Raw genomic sequence first — 19,456 nt, 5'->3', positions numbered from 1 at the left:
AGATGACAGAGAGGAGTGTAATGCATACAGTGTACAGGTACAGTATAATAGGAGACAGAAGGGAGTGTAATGGCTACAGTGTAGAAGTACAGCTGATAAAAGGAGATATAGAGGAGTGTAATGGATACAGTGTACATGTTGTTGATTTAAAAATGAACCTCTATATACCCCTGCCTATACCTTCTAAATATCCTTCCTATAAACCTCTAAGAATAACGCTAATTTGCGTACGCAGTCTGACTGCAAATAAAGACATGAGTGGAATCTGTGGTTCCAACGCACAAGTATTATTCAGGTAAAAGTACAGTCAGTTACACGCAATTGATACATACACAATTTAGGCGTAAAAGGAAATATTACAGATCCAAGTACAGTATACATACGCTGCGCCTCCGGACCCAGAGATAGACCTCAGACTAGAGACCCTCAGTTCATACAACCTTCAGCATTGACTAAAAAACCAGTATTCGGGCACATGTATTTATCCCCTCCAGACTAAAACAGGACAAAGGGGAAATTTCCTGCTGATGTAATTGGTTCCCAGAGGAGAAGCATATGTTACAGCACATTTAACAGGCTGTTTCAAATAGACTCTTCCTGCCTCTAACAGCAGGGGAATCTTTCTAGTAACACCTTCTGTACATTCCAACAGTTTAAACATTTTGTTGCTTGTAGGTTCTGCGATCCATAACTTGAGTTTGCATGAGGCGATCTCTCCACCGATAATACCGGAATGCTGTAAAAAGCGTACGCATCAGAACAAGACCAAACACAACTTGCTTATCATGTTTAATACCTTAGTTATCAAAAACCTTTATTTCTCATTATTTAAACTAACTTAACCAATTTGGATCATACATTTTGATGCTTATGGAACCTTATGAGTGAATATGAAATGTGTTGGTATTCAGGGTTTGGTATAAAGACATATTTAATGTGTGTATGAAGATGAGTGCATTTGTCTCTAACATTTTAGCATGCTGGGCCAGATAGTTCTACATGTCCTGTCAACAGGCCCTCCCACCTTTCCTGTGTTCAAAGGGAAAAACCTATTTTGTTCTCCTAGACTCTAGTGTGGAATGCAAATGTATTATCACCTCAAGCTGTGAAATTTGGGGCCATCCTGTCTAGGATTCAGACAAATCCAATTGAGTATATCAATGCCTGGATTATATTACAATTGCCACAACTTTACTTTATCTGCATCCAGGGATTCCCAATTTGTATGTAAAACTACCCATTGTCTATTTCTATTTACTTTTACTCAGAAAGTTTGTTTTCTAGTTGCCCTTGGTAGATTAACATTGCCATCTGTTCTTAGCTCCTGAATTGTAACTTGAAATGACGTTGGTCATAAAATGGCGTCTTGCAGATTCTTGTTTCTAAACTGGAGTCTAGCTTACATTTGCAAGATGGCGTCGCGCACGCTTCAATTTTAAACTGATCTTGTCTCAGCTAATAATCCAGTTTTGACAATGTACAGAAGTGATTCCCAATCTCGGTCCGTAAAACACACTAACAGTCCTGGTTTTAGTGATATCCATGCTTAAGCACATATGGTTAAATCAATATAACTAAGGTACTAATTAAGTCACCTGTGCTCAACTATGGCTATCCTTAAAACCTGGACTGTCAGTGTGCCTTGAGGACCATAGTTGGGAACCCCTGATGTACAGGGTAATAGGAGTCAAGAGTGTAATGCATACAGGGCCTGATTCAGCAAGGAACGCATGCTAGCAGACACACACACCCAGCCGCTGCGAGAATATGCTAATCATTGCATATGCACGGAGACCGCAGCACAAGAAGCAGACACCCAGCAAAACGTAAAGCCGCCCACCTATGCCGTGATTGACAGCGTACACTTCGTGAACATCGAGTGCCATCAAATCTGAGTGTAAGCTAATTATAGACCTGACCCTGCCGCAAGATTTGAGAGATTCCTGCATGCAGAGAGGCGCCAGGCTGCGTGCGGCACCATTGAGATTAATTTATGCACGCCCCTGTAACAGAGTGCGAACGCACAGACACGCCTGCGTTCAGCCGACCACCCCCCTGTTACAACCCACAAACGGCACTTCCTGTCAATCAACATCGTAGGTCTCTGCGGGCTCCCTGCGTACTGTGAGAGAGCCCTTACTGTACTCAGCAACCTGTTCGCGCATGCACAATGCTATGCATACGCATGCACAGATCGCAAACATCGGCTCGCACCGTGAGTTCTCTCACTTGCGTTGCTTGCTGAATCAGGCCAACAGTGTACTGTACAGGGACAGTCCAGGATGATATGAGACAGGGAGGAGTGTAATGAATACAGTGTGCAGGTAAAGAATAATAGGACACAGAGCAGTGCAATGTTTTCAAGTACAGGATAATAGGATACAGTGTACATGTACTTAGCAGACAGAGGGGGGTGTACAGGATAATATGAGACAGAGAGGCCAGAGGACTATAATGGAAACAGTGTACATATACAGGATAATAAGAGACAGTGAGGACTGTAATGGAAACAGTGTACATGTAAGTAATAAGAGTAAGGGCTCTATTTATTAACATTATTTTTACTAAAATAAAGTGAAAAAGGGTGTTTTCACACCCTTTTCACATTATTTTAGTTTCACCTGTAGTTATTACAGGGCAATTGGAGTAGAATTAGTAAAATTCTACTAAAACCCCCAGTATCACTTATTTTTAGTAAAGCAGATCGCATTTCCCATAGGTGGAGGTGGCGTTATCCAGGGTCTCCCCCGGTTACAGGGCTCCCACTCTGCTCTAACGGGGAGAGCAGAGGCGGGAGCCGGTACCAGTAATCAGCTATGTGGTCTAAGCAGACCACAAGCTGATTGCTGTAAAAAAAAGAAATAAAAAAATTAAACCATTTTTTTTTTACTTACCTGAATCCAGGGACCGGTGATCGGGCCTCCGGTGAAGGCTCCTCTCCGGTCAGCTGGTCTCCCACAGTGCACTGGGGCCCGGTCATCAGGTGATCAGGCCCCAGTGCAGTATGGGAGATCACCTGATCGGGAAGCCCGGAGAAGACCACCGGAGGCCAGGAGGATGCAGGTAAGTGTAATGAAGGGAGGGGGGGGTCGCGGGGGTCCGCGATCGCGGGGGGCGGGGCTTAGCGCCTGGGGGGGCTTAGCGTCGGTGGGGGGTAGTAGCGGTGGTCGGTCGGCGCATGCGCGGGCTCTTAGTCGCGGTATTTTTTCCGAAAATACCGCGACTAGAGTGCGGATGGGATCCGCAGGGACAGAGCTTTATCGCAAGCTCTGTCCCTGCAAGGGATTTATAGTAAATCCCTGTGATATTGCCTGAATTCGCAATGCGAATTCACTCGGTAATATCACACTACAATCCGCATTCAATATGCGGATTGTAGTAAATAGAGCCCTTAGAGAGGTATAATTGGGTGGGGAATGAGCAAGAGATGAGGAGGGAGGATAGAGAGTATGAGATAAGATTGGGAAAAGCTGGAAGGCGTTAATAAACAGATGATTTCAGAGCACATTGAAACCATGATAGAGAGGCTGATAGAGAGGCTGATAGAGTGCGGTAGTGAGTTTCAGAGCAGGGAAAAGTCTTGGATGTATAATTACTAAAGTGAGAGTTTTTAGAAGTGGAGATGTTACCCATAGCAACCTATCAGATGCTACGTAACATGCGACCAGTCAGAGGAAGATTAGAGGAGACGTGAGGTAGTTTGGATGCAAATGAGGCATTAAAGAGTGTTTTGACAGCTGCATTTGTTTTTTTAACAGTTTCAGTTGTTATGGGGTCCCGTCATGTTCCTGCTCGGACAGTCCTGTTTGAGAGAGAGAAGAATGGAGTGACGTATCGCGTCCCAGCCCTCCTGTACATCCCACGCTGGTCAACACTTTTGGCATTCGCAGAAGAGAGGTTTAGTGCGGATGATGCCCATGCTAATCTGCTGGTATTACGCCGTGGCACCTTTTACCACAGCTACGTGGAGGTCAGAGGGGGCGCGCAGTCATTATCTTTTATCAAACTATTTTTTATTATGGCTCAAAACAAGATATCACAGGATAAATGTAACAGTGCATGACAAAGGATATGAACAGTTATTGTAAATGATTGGAGAAGAGGTGATGAACGCAGAAAGAGCATCGTTTTGACATAGTCATTATCTAAGACAATAATTTTCCAGATTTAGAAACAATAAAATGACAGAAAAGGAAAGAAGTGGGGTGAGGGTAGGGCAGCTCACTATCTTGTAGGGCATACAATGGCAAGTTAAAGGCAGAGTACTGTAGGTAGTTTGGCACTTGCAGAGCCTGTGCACCAGGTAATGGCGAGCGTATAGTATTAGTGTCATTAAACTGACTTGGATACAATTGTAATAAGCATAAGATAAACACAAATTACTAAAAATGCAGTGCTATACGCCTCACATATCCTTGTATAACGGAGTTGGGTACGTGATCCCGGCACTGAATGTCGGCGGTCAGAATTCTGATGGTGGAAATCCTGATGCATGCAGGTAAGTATTCTAACCCTTCTACTAACCCACCCCTCCCGCAGCATAACCTCGCAGCATAACCCTAACCCACCCCTCCTGCAGCATAATCCTAACCCACCCCTCCTGCAGCATAACCCTAACCCACCCCTCCCGCAGTCGAACCCTAACCCACCCCTCCCGCAGTATAACCCTAACCCACTCCTCCCGCGGCATAACCCTAAACATCCCCTCCCGTAGCCTAACCCTAACCTTCCACTTCGGCAGCCTAACCCTAACCCCCCCCCCCCCCCACACAGCCTAACCCTAACCTTCCATTTCGGCAGCTAACCCTAACCCTGCACTCCACAGCCTTACCTTAACCCTCCCCTCCCGCAGCATAACCCTAACCCTCCTGCAGCATAACCCTCACCCTCCCCTCCCACAGCATAACCCTAACCCTCCCCTCCCATAGCATATCCCTCACCCTCCCCTCCTGCAGCATAACCCTAACCCTCCCCTCCCGCGGCATAACCCTAACCCACCCCTCCCACAGCCTAACCTTAACCCACCCCTCCCGCAGCATAATCCTAACCCATCCCTCCCGCAGCCTAACCTTAACCCACCCCTCCCACAGCATAAACCCAACCCACCCCTCCCGCAGCATAATCCTAACCCACCCCTCCCGCAGCTTAACTTTAACCCACCCCTCCCGCAGAATAACCCCAACCGTCGCCTCCCACAGCATAACCTTAATCTTCCACTTTGGCAGCCTAACCCTGCCCCCACAGCCTAACCCTCCCCTCCAGTAGCTTCACCCTATCCCTCCCCCCCACAGCCTCACCCTAACCCTCCCCCTCCCCACAGCATAGCCCTAAACCTCCCCTCCCACAGCATAGCCCTAACCCTCCCCACCACAGCCTCACCCTAACCCTCCCCCTAGTGTCTAACCCTAAGCCTCCCCCTAACCCTCACCATCGGGATAGCAGCCATCAGGATTCTGGAACCGAGATTCTGACCACTATCGGGATTCCTGCCAGGGCTGGTTCTAGACATTGCGGAGCTCAGGGCGAAAGTTCACAGTTGCCCCCCCCCAAAAAAAAAAACCAAGACTTTTTTTAGATGGCATTCCTCTACACGCGCTGAAAGCGCACGCGCTTCCCGAAGGGAGCATGTCCTTGCGGAACACCCCCAAATCATCACACTGTGGGGCGTGCCCAGCACTTATGAAGGTGTTGGGCTGCCCCCAAGCTCTCCCCTCGTGGCGAATAATGCGCCTTACACAGTAATGCCCTTTATGAACACATTATGCCACACGCAGTAATGCCCTGTTTTACACATTATGCCAGATGCAGTAATGCCCTTTATAAAACATTATGCCACACGCAGTAACGGCCTTTATAACACATTATGCCACAAGCCGTAATGCCCTGTATAACGCTTTATGCCACATGCAGTAATGGCCTTTATAACGCTTTATGCCACACACAGTAATGGCCTTTATAGCACATTATGCCACACACAGTAATGCCCTGTATAACACATTATGCCATACGCAGTAAGAACCTGTATAACACATAATGCCACAGGCAGTAATGCCCTGTATAATACATTATGCCACACACAGTAATTCCCTTTATAATACAGTATGCGACACACAGTAATTCCCTTTATAATACATTATCCCCAATTCAAATTACACCACACATTAGTCCCTTATTCATGTTATGACACATAGTGGTGCTCCTTTTACACAATGCCCAAATTAGTGGCCATCATACACAAGGCCCACAGTAGTAGTGCCCTTGATACAATGCCCACAGTAGTAGTGCCCATTATACAATGCCCACAGTAGTGGTGCCCCTGATACAATGCCCACAGTAGTAGTGCCCCTGTCACAATGCTCACAGTAGTGGTGCCCCTTACACAATGGCCCCGGTAGTGGTGCCCCCCATGCAGTGCCCTCATTAGTAGTGCCCACAGTGGTAATGCCCCCAGTGTTAATGCCCCCTTTTGTAAAGTCCCTTATAGTAGTGCCCCCAGTAGTATTGCCCCCAACAGTAATGCCCCCTATAGTAGCGCCCACAGTAGGAATGCTCCCTATAGTAGTAACCAAAGTAGTATTGCCCCCTATAGTAGTGTCCACAGTAGTGCCCCCTATAGTAGTGCCCCCAGTAGGAATGCCCCCTATAGCCATGCCCCCAGTAGTAATGCCCCCTATAGCCATGCCCCAGTAGTAATGCCCCCCTATAGCCATGCCCCCAGTAGTAATGCCCCCTATAGCCATGCCCCCAGTAGTAATGCCCCCTATAGCCATGCCCCAGTAGTAATGCCCCCCTATAGCCATGCCCCCAGTAGTAATGCCACCCTATAGCCATGCCCCCCGTAGTAATGCCACCCTATAGCCATGCCCCAGTAGTAATGTCCCCTATAGCCATGCCCCCGTAGTAATGTCCCCTATAGCCATGCCCCCCGTAGTAATGTCCCCTATAGCCATACCCCACGTAGTAATGCCCCCCTATAGATATGCCCCCTGTAGTAATGCCCCCCTATAGCCATGCCCCCCGTAGTAGTGCCCCCCTATAGCCATGCCCACCGTAGTAATGCCCCCCTATAGCCATGCCCCCCATAGTAATGTCTCCCTATAGCCATGCCCCCAGTAGTAATGCCACCCTATAGCCATGCCCCCAGTAGTAATGTCTCCCTATAGCCATGCCCCCAGTAGTAATGTCTCCCTATAGCCATGCCCCCAGTAGTAATGTCCCCCTATAGCCATGCCCCCAGTAGTAATGTCCCCTATAGCCATGCCCCCAGTAGTAATGTCCCCTATAGCCATGCCCCTAGTTCTAATGCCCCCTATAGCCATGCCCCCAGTAGTAATGCCCCCCTATAGCCATGCCTCCTGTAGTAATGCTCCCCTATAGCCATGCCCCCAGTAGTAATGCCTCCCTATAGCCATGCCCCCATGCCTCCCTTTTGAAAAAAAAAAATACAATAAAAATTACAAACACAATACTTACCTTAGGCCCCGCTCCTCCGTCCGCTGCTGTCCGGTCCGACCACAGCTCCACCACGGATCTATGGGAGAGACGTCATGACGTCCCTCCCATAGTGCTCTCTGCTGGAGCCAGAGCTCAGGAGTGAGCTCCGGCTTTCGGCTGCCACTGCAGGGAGGGAGCCAAGTGCCAGCTGATAACAAATATCAGTGGGCGCCCGGCAAATGGAGCCTCCCTGCGGTGCGGTTTATTTTTTCTTATGGGATTTTTTTTTCCCTTCTGGGGACTCAGTGGCGCCCTCTAGGGGCCGGCGCGCCGGGCAACAGCCCTGTTAACCCGCCCCTAGAACCACCACTGATTCCGGCACTGGGATTCTGACCACAGGCATTGTGTGCACCAGGATGCCGACTACATCACATATAAAAGGGGCTGTCAAGTCATAAAGACAACCAACTCATGCTCCTCCAGCTATTTCTATATCCGCCATAGGCTTCAATACCGTCAAAATTATTAACACTAGAGAATTGTCTTTTTTGTTATATGTATTTCTGTCTGTAATTGTGTATATGCTTTAAGAATTGTTTGTCATATTTCGCCGCCCCAAGAGGAATGATCCCTCCTATCCCATCTATATAACATTCACACCCAGTGGCGGTTCTAGGGGTGGGCTAACAGGGCAGTCGCCCGGGGCGCCGGCCCCTAGAGAGCACCACTGAGTCCCCAGAAGGTAAAAAAATAAAATAAAAACCATAATAAAAAAAAAACAGCGCCGGGCGCCCGCTGATATTTGTTATCAGCGGGCACCAGGCTCCCTCCCTGCAGAAACAGCCTAAGCTCACTCCAGAGCTCCGGCTCCCGCATAGAGCACTATGGGAGGGACGTCTCTCCCATAGATCCGTGGAGCTGGAGCTCACTCCAGAGCTCCGGATCCAGCAGAGAGCACTATGGGAGGGACGTCATGACGTCTCTCATAGATCTGTGGTGGATCTGTGGTCGGACCGGACGGCAGCGGACGCAGGAGCGGGGCCTAAGGTAAGTATTGTGTTTGTATTTTTCAGAAGGGAGGCATGGGGGCATTACTACTGGGGGCATGTCTATAAGGGGGCATTACTACTGATGGCACGTCTATAAGGGGCATTACTACTGGGGACATGTCTATAGGACGGCATTACTACTGGGAGCATGTCTATAAGGGGCATTAGTACTGGGGACATGTCTATAGGGGGGCATTACTACTGGGAGCATGTCTATAAGGGGCATTACTACTGGGGACATGTCTATAGGGGGCATTACTACTGGGAGCATGTCTATAAGGGGCATTACTACTTGGAGCATGTCTATAAGGGGCATTACTACTGGGAGCATGTCTATAAGAGGCATTACTACTGGGGACATGTCTATAGGGGGGCATTACTACTGGGGCATGTCTATAAGGGACATTACTACTGAGGGCATGTCTATAGGGGGGCATTACTACTGGGAGCATGTCTATAGGGGGGCATATCCATAAGGGGGCATGTCTATAAGGGACATTATTACTGGGGGCATGTTTATAGGGGGCATTACTACTGGGAGCATGTCTATAAGGGGGCATTTCTACTGGGGGCATGTCTATAAGGGGGCATGTCTATAAGGGGGCATTACTACTGGGGAGATGTCTATAAGGGGGCATTCCTACTGGGGGCACTACTATATGGGGCACTAATGGGGGCATTCCAACTTTGGGCACTACTATAGGAGGCATTCCTACTGTGGGCACTACTATAGGGGGTATTATTATTGGGGCACTACTAATGGGGGCATTATTACTGGGGCACTACTAATGGGGGCACTACTACTGTGGGCATTGTATTAGGGGCACTACTACTCAGTACTGTGGGCCTTGTGTATAAGGGGCACTAATTTGGGCATTGTGTAAAAGGGGCACCACTGTGTGTCATAACATGCATAAGGGACTAATGTGTGGCGTAATTTGAATTGGGGATACTGTATTATACAGGGCATTACTGCATGTGGCATAATGTATTATACAGGGCATTACTGCATGTGGCATAATGTGCTATAAAAGCCATTACTGCATGTGGCATAATGTGTTATAAAAGCCATTACTGCATGTGGCATAATGTGTTATAAAAGCCATTACTGCATGTGGCATAATGTGTTATAAAGGCCATTACTGTGTGTGGCATAATGTGTTATACAGGGCATTACTGCGTGTGGCATAATGTGTTATACAGGGCATTACTGCGTGTGGCATAATGTATTTATAAAGGACATTACTGTGTAAGGCGCATTACTGCACATGGCAATTATTCGCCACAAGAGGAGAGGTCGCGCCCCACAGTGTGATGAATTGGGGGTGTTCTGCAAGGACACGCCCCCATTCTGGAAGCGCGTGTGCATTCAGCGCTGGCAGAGGAACGTCATCTACAAAAAGTTGTTGTTTTTTTGGGGAGGGGGGGGTGCAACTGTGAACTTTCGCCCTGAGCTCCACAATGTCTAGAACCGGCCCTGCTTACACCTTGTACCTTTTGTCTCAGATGTTTGTTCTGTAAGTCAAGTTTAATATTCCTTTGGAGTAATAAATGTTATGTTTTATGCGACACTATGCTATCTTTGGCTATAAGAGTGCTCCATAATAGAGTCTTGGCATGTCAAACAGACCTTCTCCTTTTTGAAACTACTGTCTGTTACTCTGAGTAGCACCACCACAATTCCTATTTGGACTAAATTGTTTAATTAATAGAGGAAACACGTGAAGATATTCTACTTATTTACAAGTTTTTTTTTCATTTTTCCCTTTTTTGATATTCAAACAGTAGTTCTACCTGTGCGGCGGGTTTATACATTCTCCTTCCCCCTGTTCCCTTATTAGTTACACTTACGGTTTTGCCTTGCATCTTCTAAACATATCGCCAGATCCATGGCGCCGTTATCATTTGTCCCACAATGGGAATCATAAAACTGCAGAAAACATTTTCTATAAAGTTGTTTTTTATTTTTTTTGGGGGTGACATAATTTCTTCTCCCTGCAGTGGGAGGGTCACTGACTGCAGGTTTAGGGGTGAGAGTCTGTTGCGTAATTTATGCAAGCTCTATTTGGCTGCTTTGGAAGTTGCATTGCTCCTTAGCCCTGTAGAATATCAGCTGTCAGCGACCGCTGGATGAGTGGATAATTTATCTTTCACTCAATTCAGGAAATTATTATTATTTTTTTAAATTCTTTTTATTAGGTCAGAAACATGTAAACAAACAATTCAACATTAAGTCAAATATAAGTATATGGACACAAAGTAGCAAGCATTTTCAAACTGAACTAACAGAATATCGGTGTATATATGATACAAATTGTGAATAACAATGTATTGAGAGTGTAAATAATAAAAGTAATATAGGTAATATAAATAATAAAAGTAAGGGACGCGCTGTGTGGAACACATCTATTGGGCCACTGGGGGATCATTATCAAGCAAACGCATGAGGTACCATGAGGAAGAAGAAAAACATTTGATAAGTTGTGTAGCTACTGGAAGTGTAGAAATATAGCTCTCCCATATCTCAAACAATTTAGCCACTCTGGATTCTTTGCCCAAAGAAGCCTCCACCCAATCCATTTGGAACAAGTAAAATAACTTTTCTTTAAATAATGAAAAGGGGGGGGGGTGCCTGGTTGGCTCCAAACCTGCAGAATAGGTTTCTTAGCGGCTGCGCTAATTGCCAACAGTAGTTTGCGACATCCCTTTGATATATATTGGTCTTGGGGGAAAATACCCAATATTGCCCATGTAGGGTCAAATGGCACAAAATTAACTAAATTATCCAGAGGGAACCCTTAACCAAAAAACTCTAACAAGGGGGCAAGACCACAGACAGTGGATAATATCTGCGTTATCTTCCCCACAACGGAGACATGCATGCGAGATCAAGGAACCCATCAGGAAACTACGGTGTGGGCAAATATATGTTCTATGATATACATTCAAAAATAATTCCTGATAAGAACTAACCGAGATAAGTCGACAGGAGTCATATAAATTTTTGAGCAGTATGTCAGGCGTGATTTGGGGAAATTATGGGGTCTATTCATCATTACGTAATTAAATATAAAAGCAGGTGAAAATTAACACTTACACTTACTTTTGTATAAATTGTCAGGGCCGTTCATCAAGATCTGAAAAAGCATTTTTTTTTCGGAACTTGGTGGTGTTACAGTATGTCATCCTGAGATGGCATGGCAGCCTGTGAAGATTTACACAGCAGCCTCTGCAGCCAGCAGAGGCATCTATTCAGATCCCTCCCTGCTGTATCTGCATAACTCCAGGAGCTGAGAGCTCCGGCAGCACCTCAGTCCATTGTCCCCTACACTGCTTCCGGCTGACCTCAGCTGCTCTTACCGGCCAGACTCCACTGCAAGGAGACAGGTAAAAGGATGTGGGGGAAGACACCGGCGGATAAGGTGCTCGGACAGACATAGGCAGTGGGGGGGGGCCACGACAGAGACTGGCAGGGGCGGACAGAAACTGCTGTCAGGGGAACAGAGGTCTATGGTTATTACAGATAGCGGCAGGGTTAGCGTGGTTGGTGGTGGGGGGTGACTCCGCTTGCTCAGTTTGGGGAAGTCCTTATGGACACTTTAGCTGCAGAGGAAAAATATCACAATTACGAAAACCTGACTCCACAAAAAGAGCAGCTCTTCGGAAGTGATACTTTAGGCAATGAGGCGCGATGAATGCTTCCCAATTGTTGTTTAAACTTGCAGCGAGTTTAAAACATAATTATCGCTATTTATGTATTGATGAATAGACCCCCTCTGACATTACAGCTTTGCATCGAAAATCTTCGAAACAGGTGCTACATTTTCGATATTTAATAGATTGTACCCCTTGGAGACAAAAGACAAGGGCCCTGATTCAGACCCTCTCGCAAGTGGGTCGATGGTCTGCACTGAGCATGCGCACGACGGAGGGAGCTAGTGATGTCAGTGGGAGTGATTTTGGCTCTGATAGAGCCAAAATCACTCTGGGCCTTGCGGTTGAAAACCTCAACCGCAGGCTCCGGCTCGCAGTTTCGATGGTCGCGATGGTCACGACCATCGCGGCCATGAAACTGCACGCTCGTATAGGCTGTGGGTGGTGACCCACAGCTATACGAGCGTCCAGGAGGACGCTCCATTTTTATGGAGGGCGGCCCTCATTCAGAGCGTGCGCTCTGCTCAGAGCGTACGGCTCTGAATGAGGGCCAAGGAGCACAGGTGTCATGTATAGGCAGTGACGGAGTAGGTTGATTTTACTACCTGTGCTGGCCTCACGCCGTGACAGCATCCTGAGGGGGCGGGCCTTAGGATGTTCCAGGCAGCTGTACAAGCTGACCAAAGGAGTGTCCGTTCCAGGCACCCTGCAAGCTCGCACACCCCTAGTCACAGCTTGTGTATAGGGCTAAGGGAGGAACAAGTGGAAGGAGGGCCATGTATGTGAGAACTTACAGTATATACTAAAAGGTACAGTATTTACTACTCTAGTCCATGGGAAAAAAAGTGAGGAAAGAAATAAATATTAGGAATCCATGTGACTAAAGGCCAGATGTAATGTCTTCTCTTTTTATTTTATGTCCACAACATATAAGAACTGATTTATTGTTTCATGAGCAAACTTTAGTGCTATATTAGAAGTAATTGAAGTGTGAGTGTTTTACCACTGTAGAAGCACAATTCATATAACAGAGAGTATTAGTAGATCTATCATACATTCATGTTCTTTTCATAGCATTATATGCACTAATATGTTAATAAAAAATGAATAAAGGCACACTGTGTATTCCTGCAGTGGGAGGACATGTATGCGGTGGAGAGAGCCCACCTTCCTGGACATCGATCAATGAACCCATGTCCAATCTACAATGACTTTACAGGACAGATGTTCCTTTTCTTTATTGCTGTTCTGGGCAGGGCCACAGAGTCCTACCAGATCATCACTGGGCGTAACCTGGCGCGTCTGTGCTATGTCACAAGTTCAGATCAAGGCAGAAGTTGGAGTGATGTCACAGACTTAACGAACAAGGTCATCGGGGAGTCACTAAAAGGTGCAAATGAGAAAACATATTGTATGTCATTATACTGAATGGTGTTAGATAGTTATCTAGAGACATTTGGGTTGATGTATGAAGCTGTGAAAAGAGTGGGGAAGTGAACCAGTGGAGAAGTTTAACATAACAACCAATCAGCTTTGAGGTAGCACTTACCAAGTACATTCCATATGCATGGTAGAAGATGATTGGTTGCTATGGGCAACTTCTCTACTTTTTTTCCACTACTTTATACATCAACCCCACTCTTACTTGATACATCAGAGTGATTTTATTATAGGATTACCATATCCACTTTAATAGACTAATTGAAAAAAAAAAACAATGATGCAGGATGAAAGCAATCTTCATAAACATACCATCGATGGGATGCAGCAAAGCCAGAAATGCAGTCAAACCCACGAAAATGCAATTTTCGGGTGTTTGACCGCATTCTGATTAGATCCCTCAGCACACCCCCCCCCCGCAATCGGATCCCTCCCAGCACCCCCTGCAGTGCGCGTCCTTCTGCGCATGTGCAGAAGGATGCCAGTGGGACTTCTGGGTCATGGAGCCAGGAGTCCCTCACTCCCACACTCACTTACCAAGAGAGCTGTCCTTCACATTTTTCATCATGCATCCCCCCCAATAACGTAAATTCACAAACTCCCAACCCTGACAATACTAAGGGCCTCATTTATCAACGAGTTTTATCATTCACAACAAGTGATAAAGCTCATTGTGTATGATAAATGGAGCTCCAGCCAATCAGCTCCCAACTGTCATGTGTTTGAAAAATTACAGTCGGGAGCTGATTGGCTGGAGCACCATTTATCATACGCAACGAGTTTTAACACTCATGAGTGATGAAACTGGTTGATGATCCACTAGAGAGTGGCAAGGATCTCCCGAATAGTTGGGTGTAGTGATCACGGACATTGGATCTCTGTTGTTTTGTGAGGTATTATAAAAATGAACTTCAGGCTAATGTCAATTTATAAAACATTGTCCTTGTCCTGCATGGATTTTTACTGTGTCACTTTTTTTGTGTTTATATACATTGTAAGGTGCTACTGACCCCTTGTGGCGTCATATAAATAAAGGATAATAATAATAATAATAACATTTATTATATATATGTTTTCCACTCAAAACGACTTACATTTTAAATTAGTTGATTCAGTAAAAATGACCAATATTAATGACTGTAAACTGCAGCATGACAAAGTAGTATACGATTATGAGTTTTGATAGGTGGGAACGAATTATCCACAAATTTAAAAAAAAAAAAAGTAGTAATTGTCCCTCTTAGTGACAGTTTAATACATGCTGAAATTATCACAACTGGGGGTAAATTTACTAAGATTTGAGATGTTGAGATGACCATCTCGGGTGATTTAATCATTTTTTTCCTGCTTGCAAATTTTGTAAAGGTTAGAGAGAGATTTCGCTCATCTCACTCGTAAAACTCGGGTGAGATAGCAATCTCGAATCAAATCACCATCGGGCCAAATCGGAAATACTTTTCACCTCAAACATACATACAAATTTACCAAGAATCGGGACGACAAGCTCGGGTGAAATAGGAGCAAACTCTCTGCCAAAATCACTTTTCAATCTCTCAACCCCCTGAGCTACGAGATTATCAGAAACATACACAAATCATTGTGATTTGTGTATGTTTATTTCTGTAAATGGTTAAAATAGGGTTAATCTTCTAAAAAAAATAAAATAAAAAATAACGTGAGGTCCCCCCCCTAAAGACTAACCAGCCCCGGACTTGTCAGCCAGTCCTGGTTCTTAAACTTACAGGAGAAAAAATGTGTAGGGTTCCACTGTAATTTAAGAACCAGCACCAGGCAGCAGGGACAGGGCAGGTTTTAAATATAGGGAGAAAACAAAATGGCGTGAGGTTACCCCTATATTTAAAACCAGCTCCGGACCCTTTCTAGCGGGGGGCTGGTTACCCTTTCACCAGGCCCCCCAGCCGCAGCATCAGCCCTGACCGCTAGTCAGCCCATTCCAAGGATATAGGGGTGCCCCTCTCCAGGGCACCCCTGGCCTGGGCTGATAGCCCGGGGCTATCCCCCTGGGCGGTGGGTGGCGGGTTGATAGAGTATATGTAGTGTTAAAAATAGAATTATCAACATTGTCTTTACAGTGGAACTACAGGACCCAGCAAGCCTCCCCCGCATCCTGGTACTTGGAGAACCACAAGTACCAGCATGCAGGGCATTAGGGCCCGCTGGTACGTGTAGATCACCTGTAAAGAAATGGGGTTTTTTTGGGGGGGGGGACCTCACGTCAATTTTTTTAAAACATTAACCCAGTTTTTTACAGGTACAACACAAGCAGCTTACACATATCTCACTGATATGTGCAGGCTGCTTGCTAAGGAGAGTTGTGCAGAGAGAAATCACTGCAATCTAGGGTGACATAACTCACTCGAGCTTGCTTACAAATCACCCGAGAATCTTGACGTACATCACCATCGGCAAACTCGTTTAGCCTCAAATCGCCTGTTGGTACATTTGGAAAAAAAATCACCCGAGTTCCGGCGATTTATACCGAGATGAATCACTTTGCAAATCGGGTCAATCCCGATTCTTAGTAAATTTACCCCCTAGTCTCATGTAGAGTTGGATGCACATATGTTTTATGTAACTGATGCATTTTATCACTGCACAAGCACAAAAAAGAGCTGGTTACACACTAGATGATATGTTCCCCGATCTGGTGAACTGGGCCGACATATCGTCCACATCGGCCAGTGGGTACCCGCTATGTCGCTGACAATGCGTGTTCCTGCGCGTCATCAGCGGCATCCTCCTGCGGACCTGCATGCAGGTCCAACGGGCGATATTGTTATTGGGGGCCATGCGGCCAAATGCAGCATGGCCCCCGCTGTTGTTCCAACGCTGCCGGCATCTGCAACTGTGTATGCACGTGCCGTTGCCGACACACCCCGCCAGGTACCGCCGCTGCCGATCTCGTATATTATTATAGACATCTAGTGTGTACCCGGTATTACACTTACATCTCTTTAGGATTGGAGAGGTGGAACAGAGGAGGGAAGAGGAAGACAACAGGAGGCCAGGTACAGTAAGAGATGCAGATGTAGATACACCTATAGGCAGGGGTGGTTTTACGAGAGATGAGGGGCCCATGTGTAGACTACTCCATGCAGGAAAGTCACCTCTATGTGGTGCAGTAGACTCTGCCATTGTGTCCACGCCATTGTACTGGGGACACCTCTACGTTGCATGTGCAGGTCTCCGGTAACATGGCACCCGTGTCTTGGTACCGGGGACACCATCCACTGCGCATGCGCAAAGTTCCGGGAAAATTGCTGCTGTGCCATTTTCCCGGTGATTTGCGCTGCTTCTGCAGCGCCATCGTGGAACTCCGGAGAGGTAAGTACTACACATGGGTTCAAGGTGTGCGGTGTGGGCCCCCCTGGATCCAGGATGCCCACTACCGCTATCTCACATCCATAATACCTTGCAGTCTTGTGTACACATCGGTTAACATCGGCCCCTCACGCACAATTACAGCAGGTCTGACCTTACTCAGAAATGGCTAACCTCGTCGCACGCAGAAAGTACTCAAGCTGCCGTCACAGTTGCTAATTTATGCACGCCCATGCAACAGCCTTTAAATGGACAGGCACGCCTGCGTTTCTCGACCACTCCCCCATCAGCACCCCCAAGAGCTGACCTCCCGTCACTCACTCTGCGATGACTTTCTTGCTGCGTGAGTGACTGCAGAGTGATCACAATGCTAACTCAGGCACACACACTGCGATGCTTACACATGCGCAGTGCACACCATCAACTGATCTGCATACGCCGTTGCAGTTGTGATCTGTGATGAATCAGGCCCTCTGTGGATCAGTGCTTTACCAAGAGTGAAATGTAACTTGTTGCGTTTGAGAATGATGCTCCATGGAAATTACTATTACTGTATGGACATTTCTCTGTATTTCAGAGTGGGCCACCTTTGCTTTGGGACCAGGACATGGCATCCAGCTGAAGTCAGGCCGTCTCCTTGTCCCTGCTTATACCTATCACATCAACTGCAGAGATTGTTTTGGGAAGCTCTGCCGTACCACACCGCAGGCATTCACATTTCGCAGTGACGACCATGGAAAGACCTGGACATTTGGAGAACTCATCCCAAACCTACAAACAGTGGAGTGTCAGCTGGTGTCAGTGGACGAGGAGGATGGCACAAACATCCTGTATTGTAATGCTAGAAGCCCCCTAGGGTTCAGAGTGCAGGCTCTGAGTTCTGATGGCGGCATTGTCTTCCAGCCAGGACAGCTAGTGGAGAAATTGGTGGAGACACCCAGTGGGTGCCATGGAAGCGTCATTGGTTTCCCTGCTCCATTTCCTTTCTTCTCAGGACTTAATGCCATTAATCTCCTATCTGAACAGCCACGGAGTGCAATAACTAAAACTGAAATGTTACAAGTAAGAAACAGGGATAACAAGAGGGTACAAGTATATCAGCAACCTAATAAATCTGGAAGCAGGCTACAACAATGTCATTTAAACAGTGAGAGCAGTCTTTGCAAATTGATACCAGGGAAGGAGAATTGCAGGGACAGTTGTCAGGTCAGTGCAGAATCACCATCATTAATGGGGTTACTTAAATTACAAGTGCAACAAGAGACTCTTCTCAGGACTAGCCAAAGATTCCAGACTCCAACGTGGGTCCTATACTCTCATCCTACCAGTGCACGGACACGTGTGAACCTGGGTGTCTACCTCAGCCCATATCCTAAGGACGCTGACAGCTGGACCGGCCCTTGGATCATATATGAAGGACCTAGTGCCTACTCAGACCTGGCATATATAGAAGTAACTTCTGGTGATGGTGAGGCAATGGGGTCCCCTCCAGTAGTTGCATTTGCATGTCTCTTTGAAAATGGCATACATTCTCCGTATGAACAGATATCATTCAGCATATTTACCCTGTATGAAGTCATACAAAGCCTACCTCCTAATCCCATTCTCCATCAGTCTGTGAACAAAAGTAGAATAAAAGGGAACTGTATGACATCTTAAATGAAAATGATAAAATCATCCCTAGAAAAACCTGACACTTGTCCATGTCACCCATATATAATATTATGCTCACTCCTGGGCAATATCTACATTTAAACTTCCCATCGTCTGAGGATTGACCTGCATGTGAATCAGTGACAATAACATACTTAATTGAAATAAAGACACAGAGACTTGTATTTGGCAGAATTTGTTAGCTATTTATTTAAAAACATATAATGAATTAGTTACTATATTAATTAAATTCATTTAAATATGGTGGCAAAGAAAGAACGGCTAACAACAGCCCAAGCCTAACACTATAAACACTCCAACCACAACACAATACGCTCAAGCCTTCTATCTTGACTACCCACCCGGTAAGGTGATGATGCTGCCCCCGGCAGGGTGGTCCAGCAGACTTTATGAGTCAACGAAGGTGAGCAAAACAATGAGTAAACAAATATTCACAGTGCTAATAGGTAACCTGCCGTTCTTTCCCGCCTAAAATAGCCAACGAAACAATCACCAAACCCAAATCAAAAAGAGCCCATAAAAATAAACTTTAGGGAGGGAGGGTGGGAAGACAGGAACAAAAGAGGCTGACTCCGCCTCCAACAATCTCTAATATCCCTGCTATAACCTACAACCCTAAAAACCCATTGGCCCTAATTATCACATGATCCCTCACACTGGTCTGCCCCCAGCCTAGGAAGTTTAACCCTCTCCACTCCTATACAGTCATTTCGTTTATCTTTCCATAAAAGCAGTAGCCAGAAATGAGCGTAATATAGTTTGGTGCTGAGTCAGAAGCCAAGCCAGAGGAATGATATATAATGCAAAGGGATTACATTATTTTCCCTCCACAGCCTGTGCACAAACACACCAGTAGTGCAATG

The 19,456-nt window shown here is 46.2% G+C and overlaps 2 protein-coding genes across 2 annotated transcripts in view; one reads left to right on the top strand and one right to left on the bottom strand.

The window, feature by feature from the left end:
* Positions 1-3,769: 3,769 nt before the first annotated feature.
* LOC148534416 (sialidase-4-like) lies at positions 3,770-18,578 on the top strand. The gene is made up of 3 exons (XM_088466841.1): positions 3,770-3,970; positions 13,272-13,527; positions 17,497-18,578. Exons 1-3 carry the CDS (start codon positions 3,770-3,772, stop codon positions 18,576-18,578), a joined length of 1,539 nt encoding a protein of 512 aa, XP_088322967.1.
* The window catches only part of TM4SF19 (transmembrane 4 L six family member 19), a 39,925-nt gene continuing 33,160 nt past the window's right edge, over positions 12,692-19,456 (bottom strand). Inside the window, exon 5 of the mRNA XM_088466842.1 lies at positions 12,692-13,520. Coding sequence (XP_088322968.1) covers positions 13,518-13,520 — 3 coding nt within the window. The 3' untranslated portion in view covers positions 12,692-13,517. The remainder of the gene's footprint in view (positions 13,521-19,456) is intronic.

Source organism: Taudactylus pleione, unplaced genomic scaffold (assembly GCF_031769625.1).
Source record: "Taudactylus pleione unplaced genomic scaffold, aTauple2 ptg000066l, whole genome shotgun sequence".
Lineage (NCBI taxonomy): Eukaryota > Metazoa > Chordata > Amphibia > Anura > Myobatrachidae > Taudactylus > Taudactylus pleione.
The sequence above is the reverse complement of the archived record's forward strand: the minus strand, read 5'-3'. Positions and strand labels throughout refer to the sequence as shown.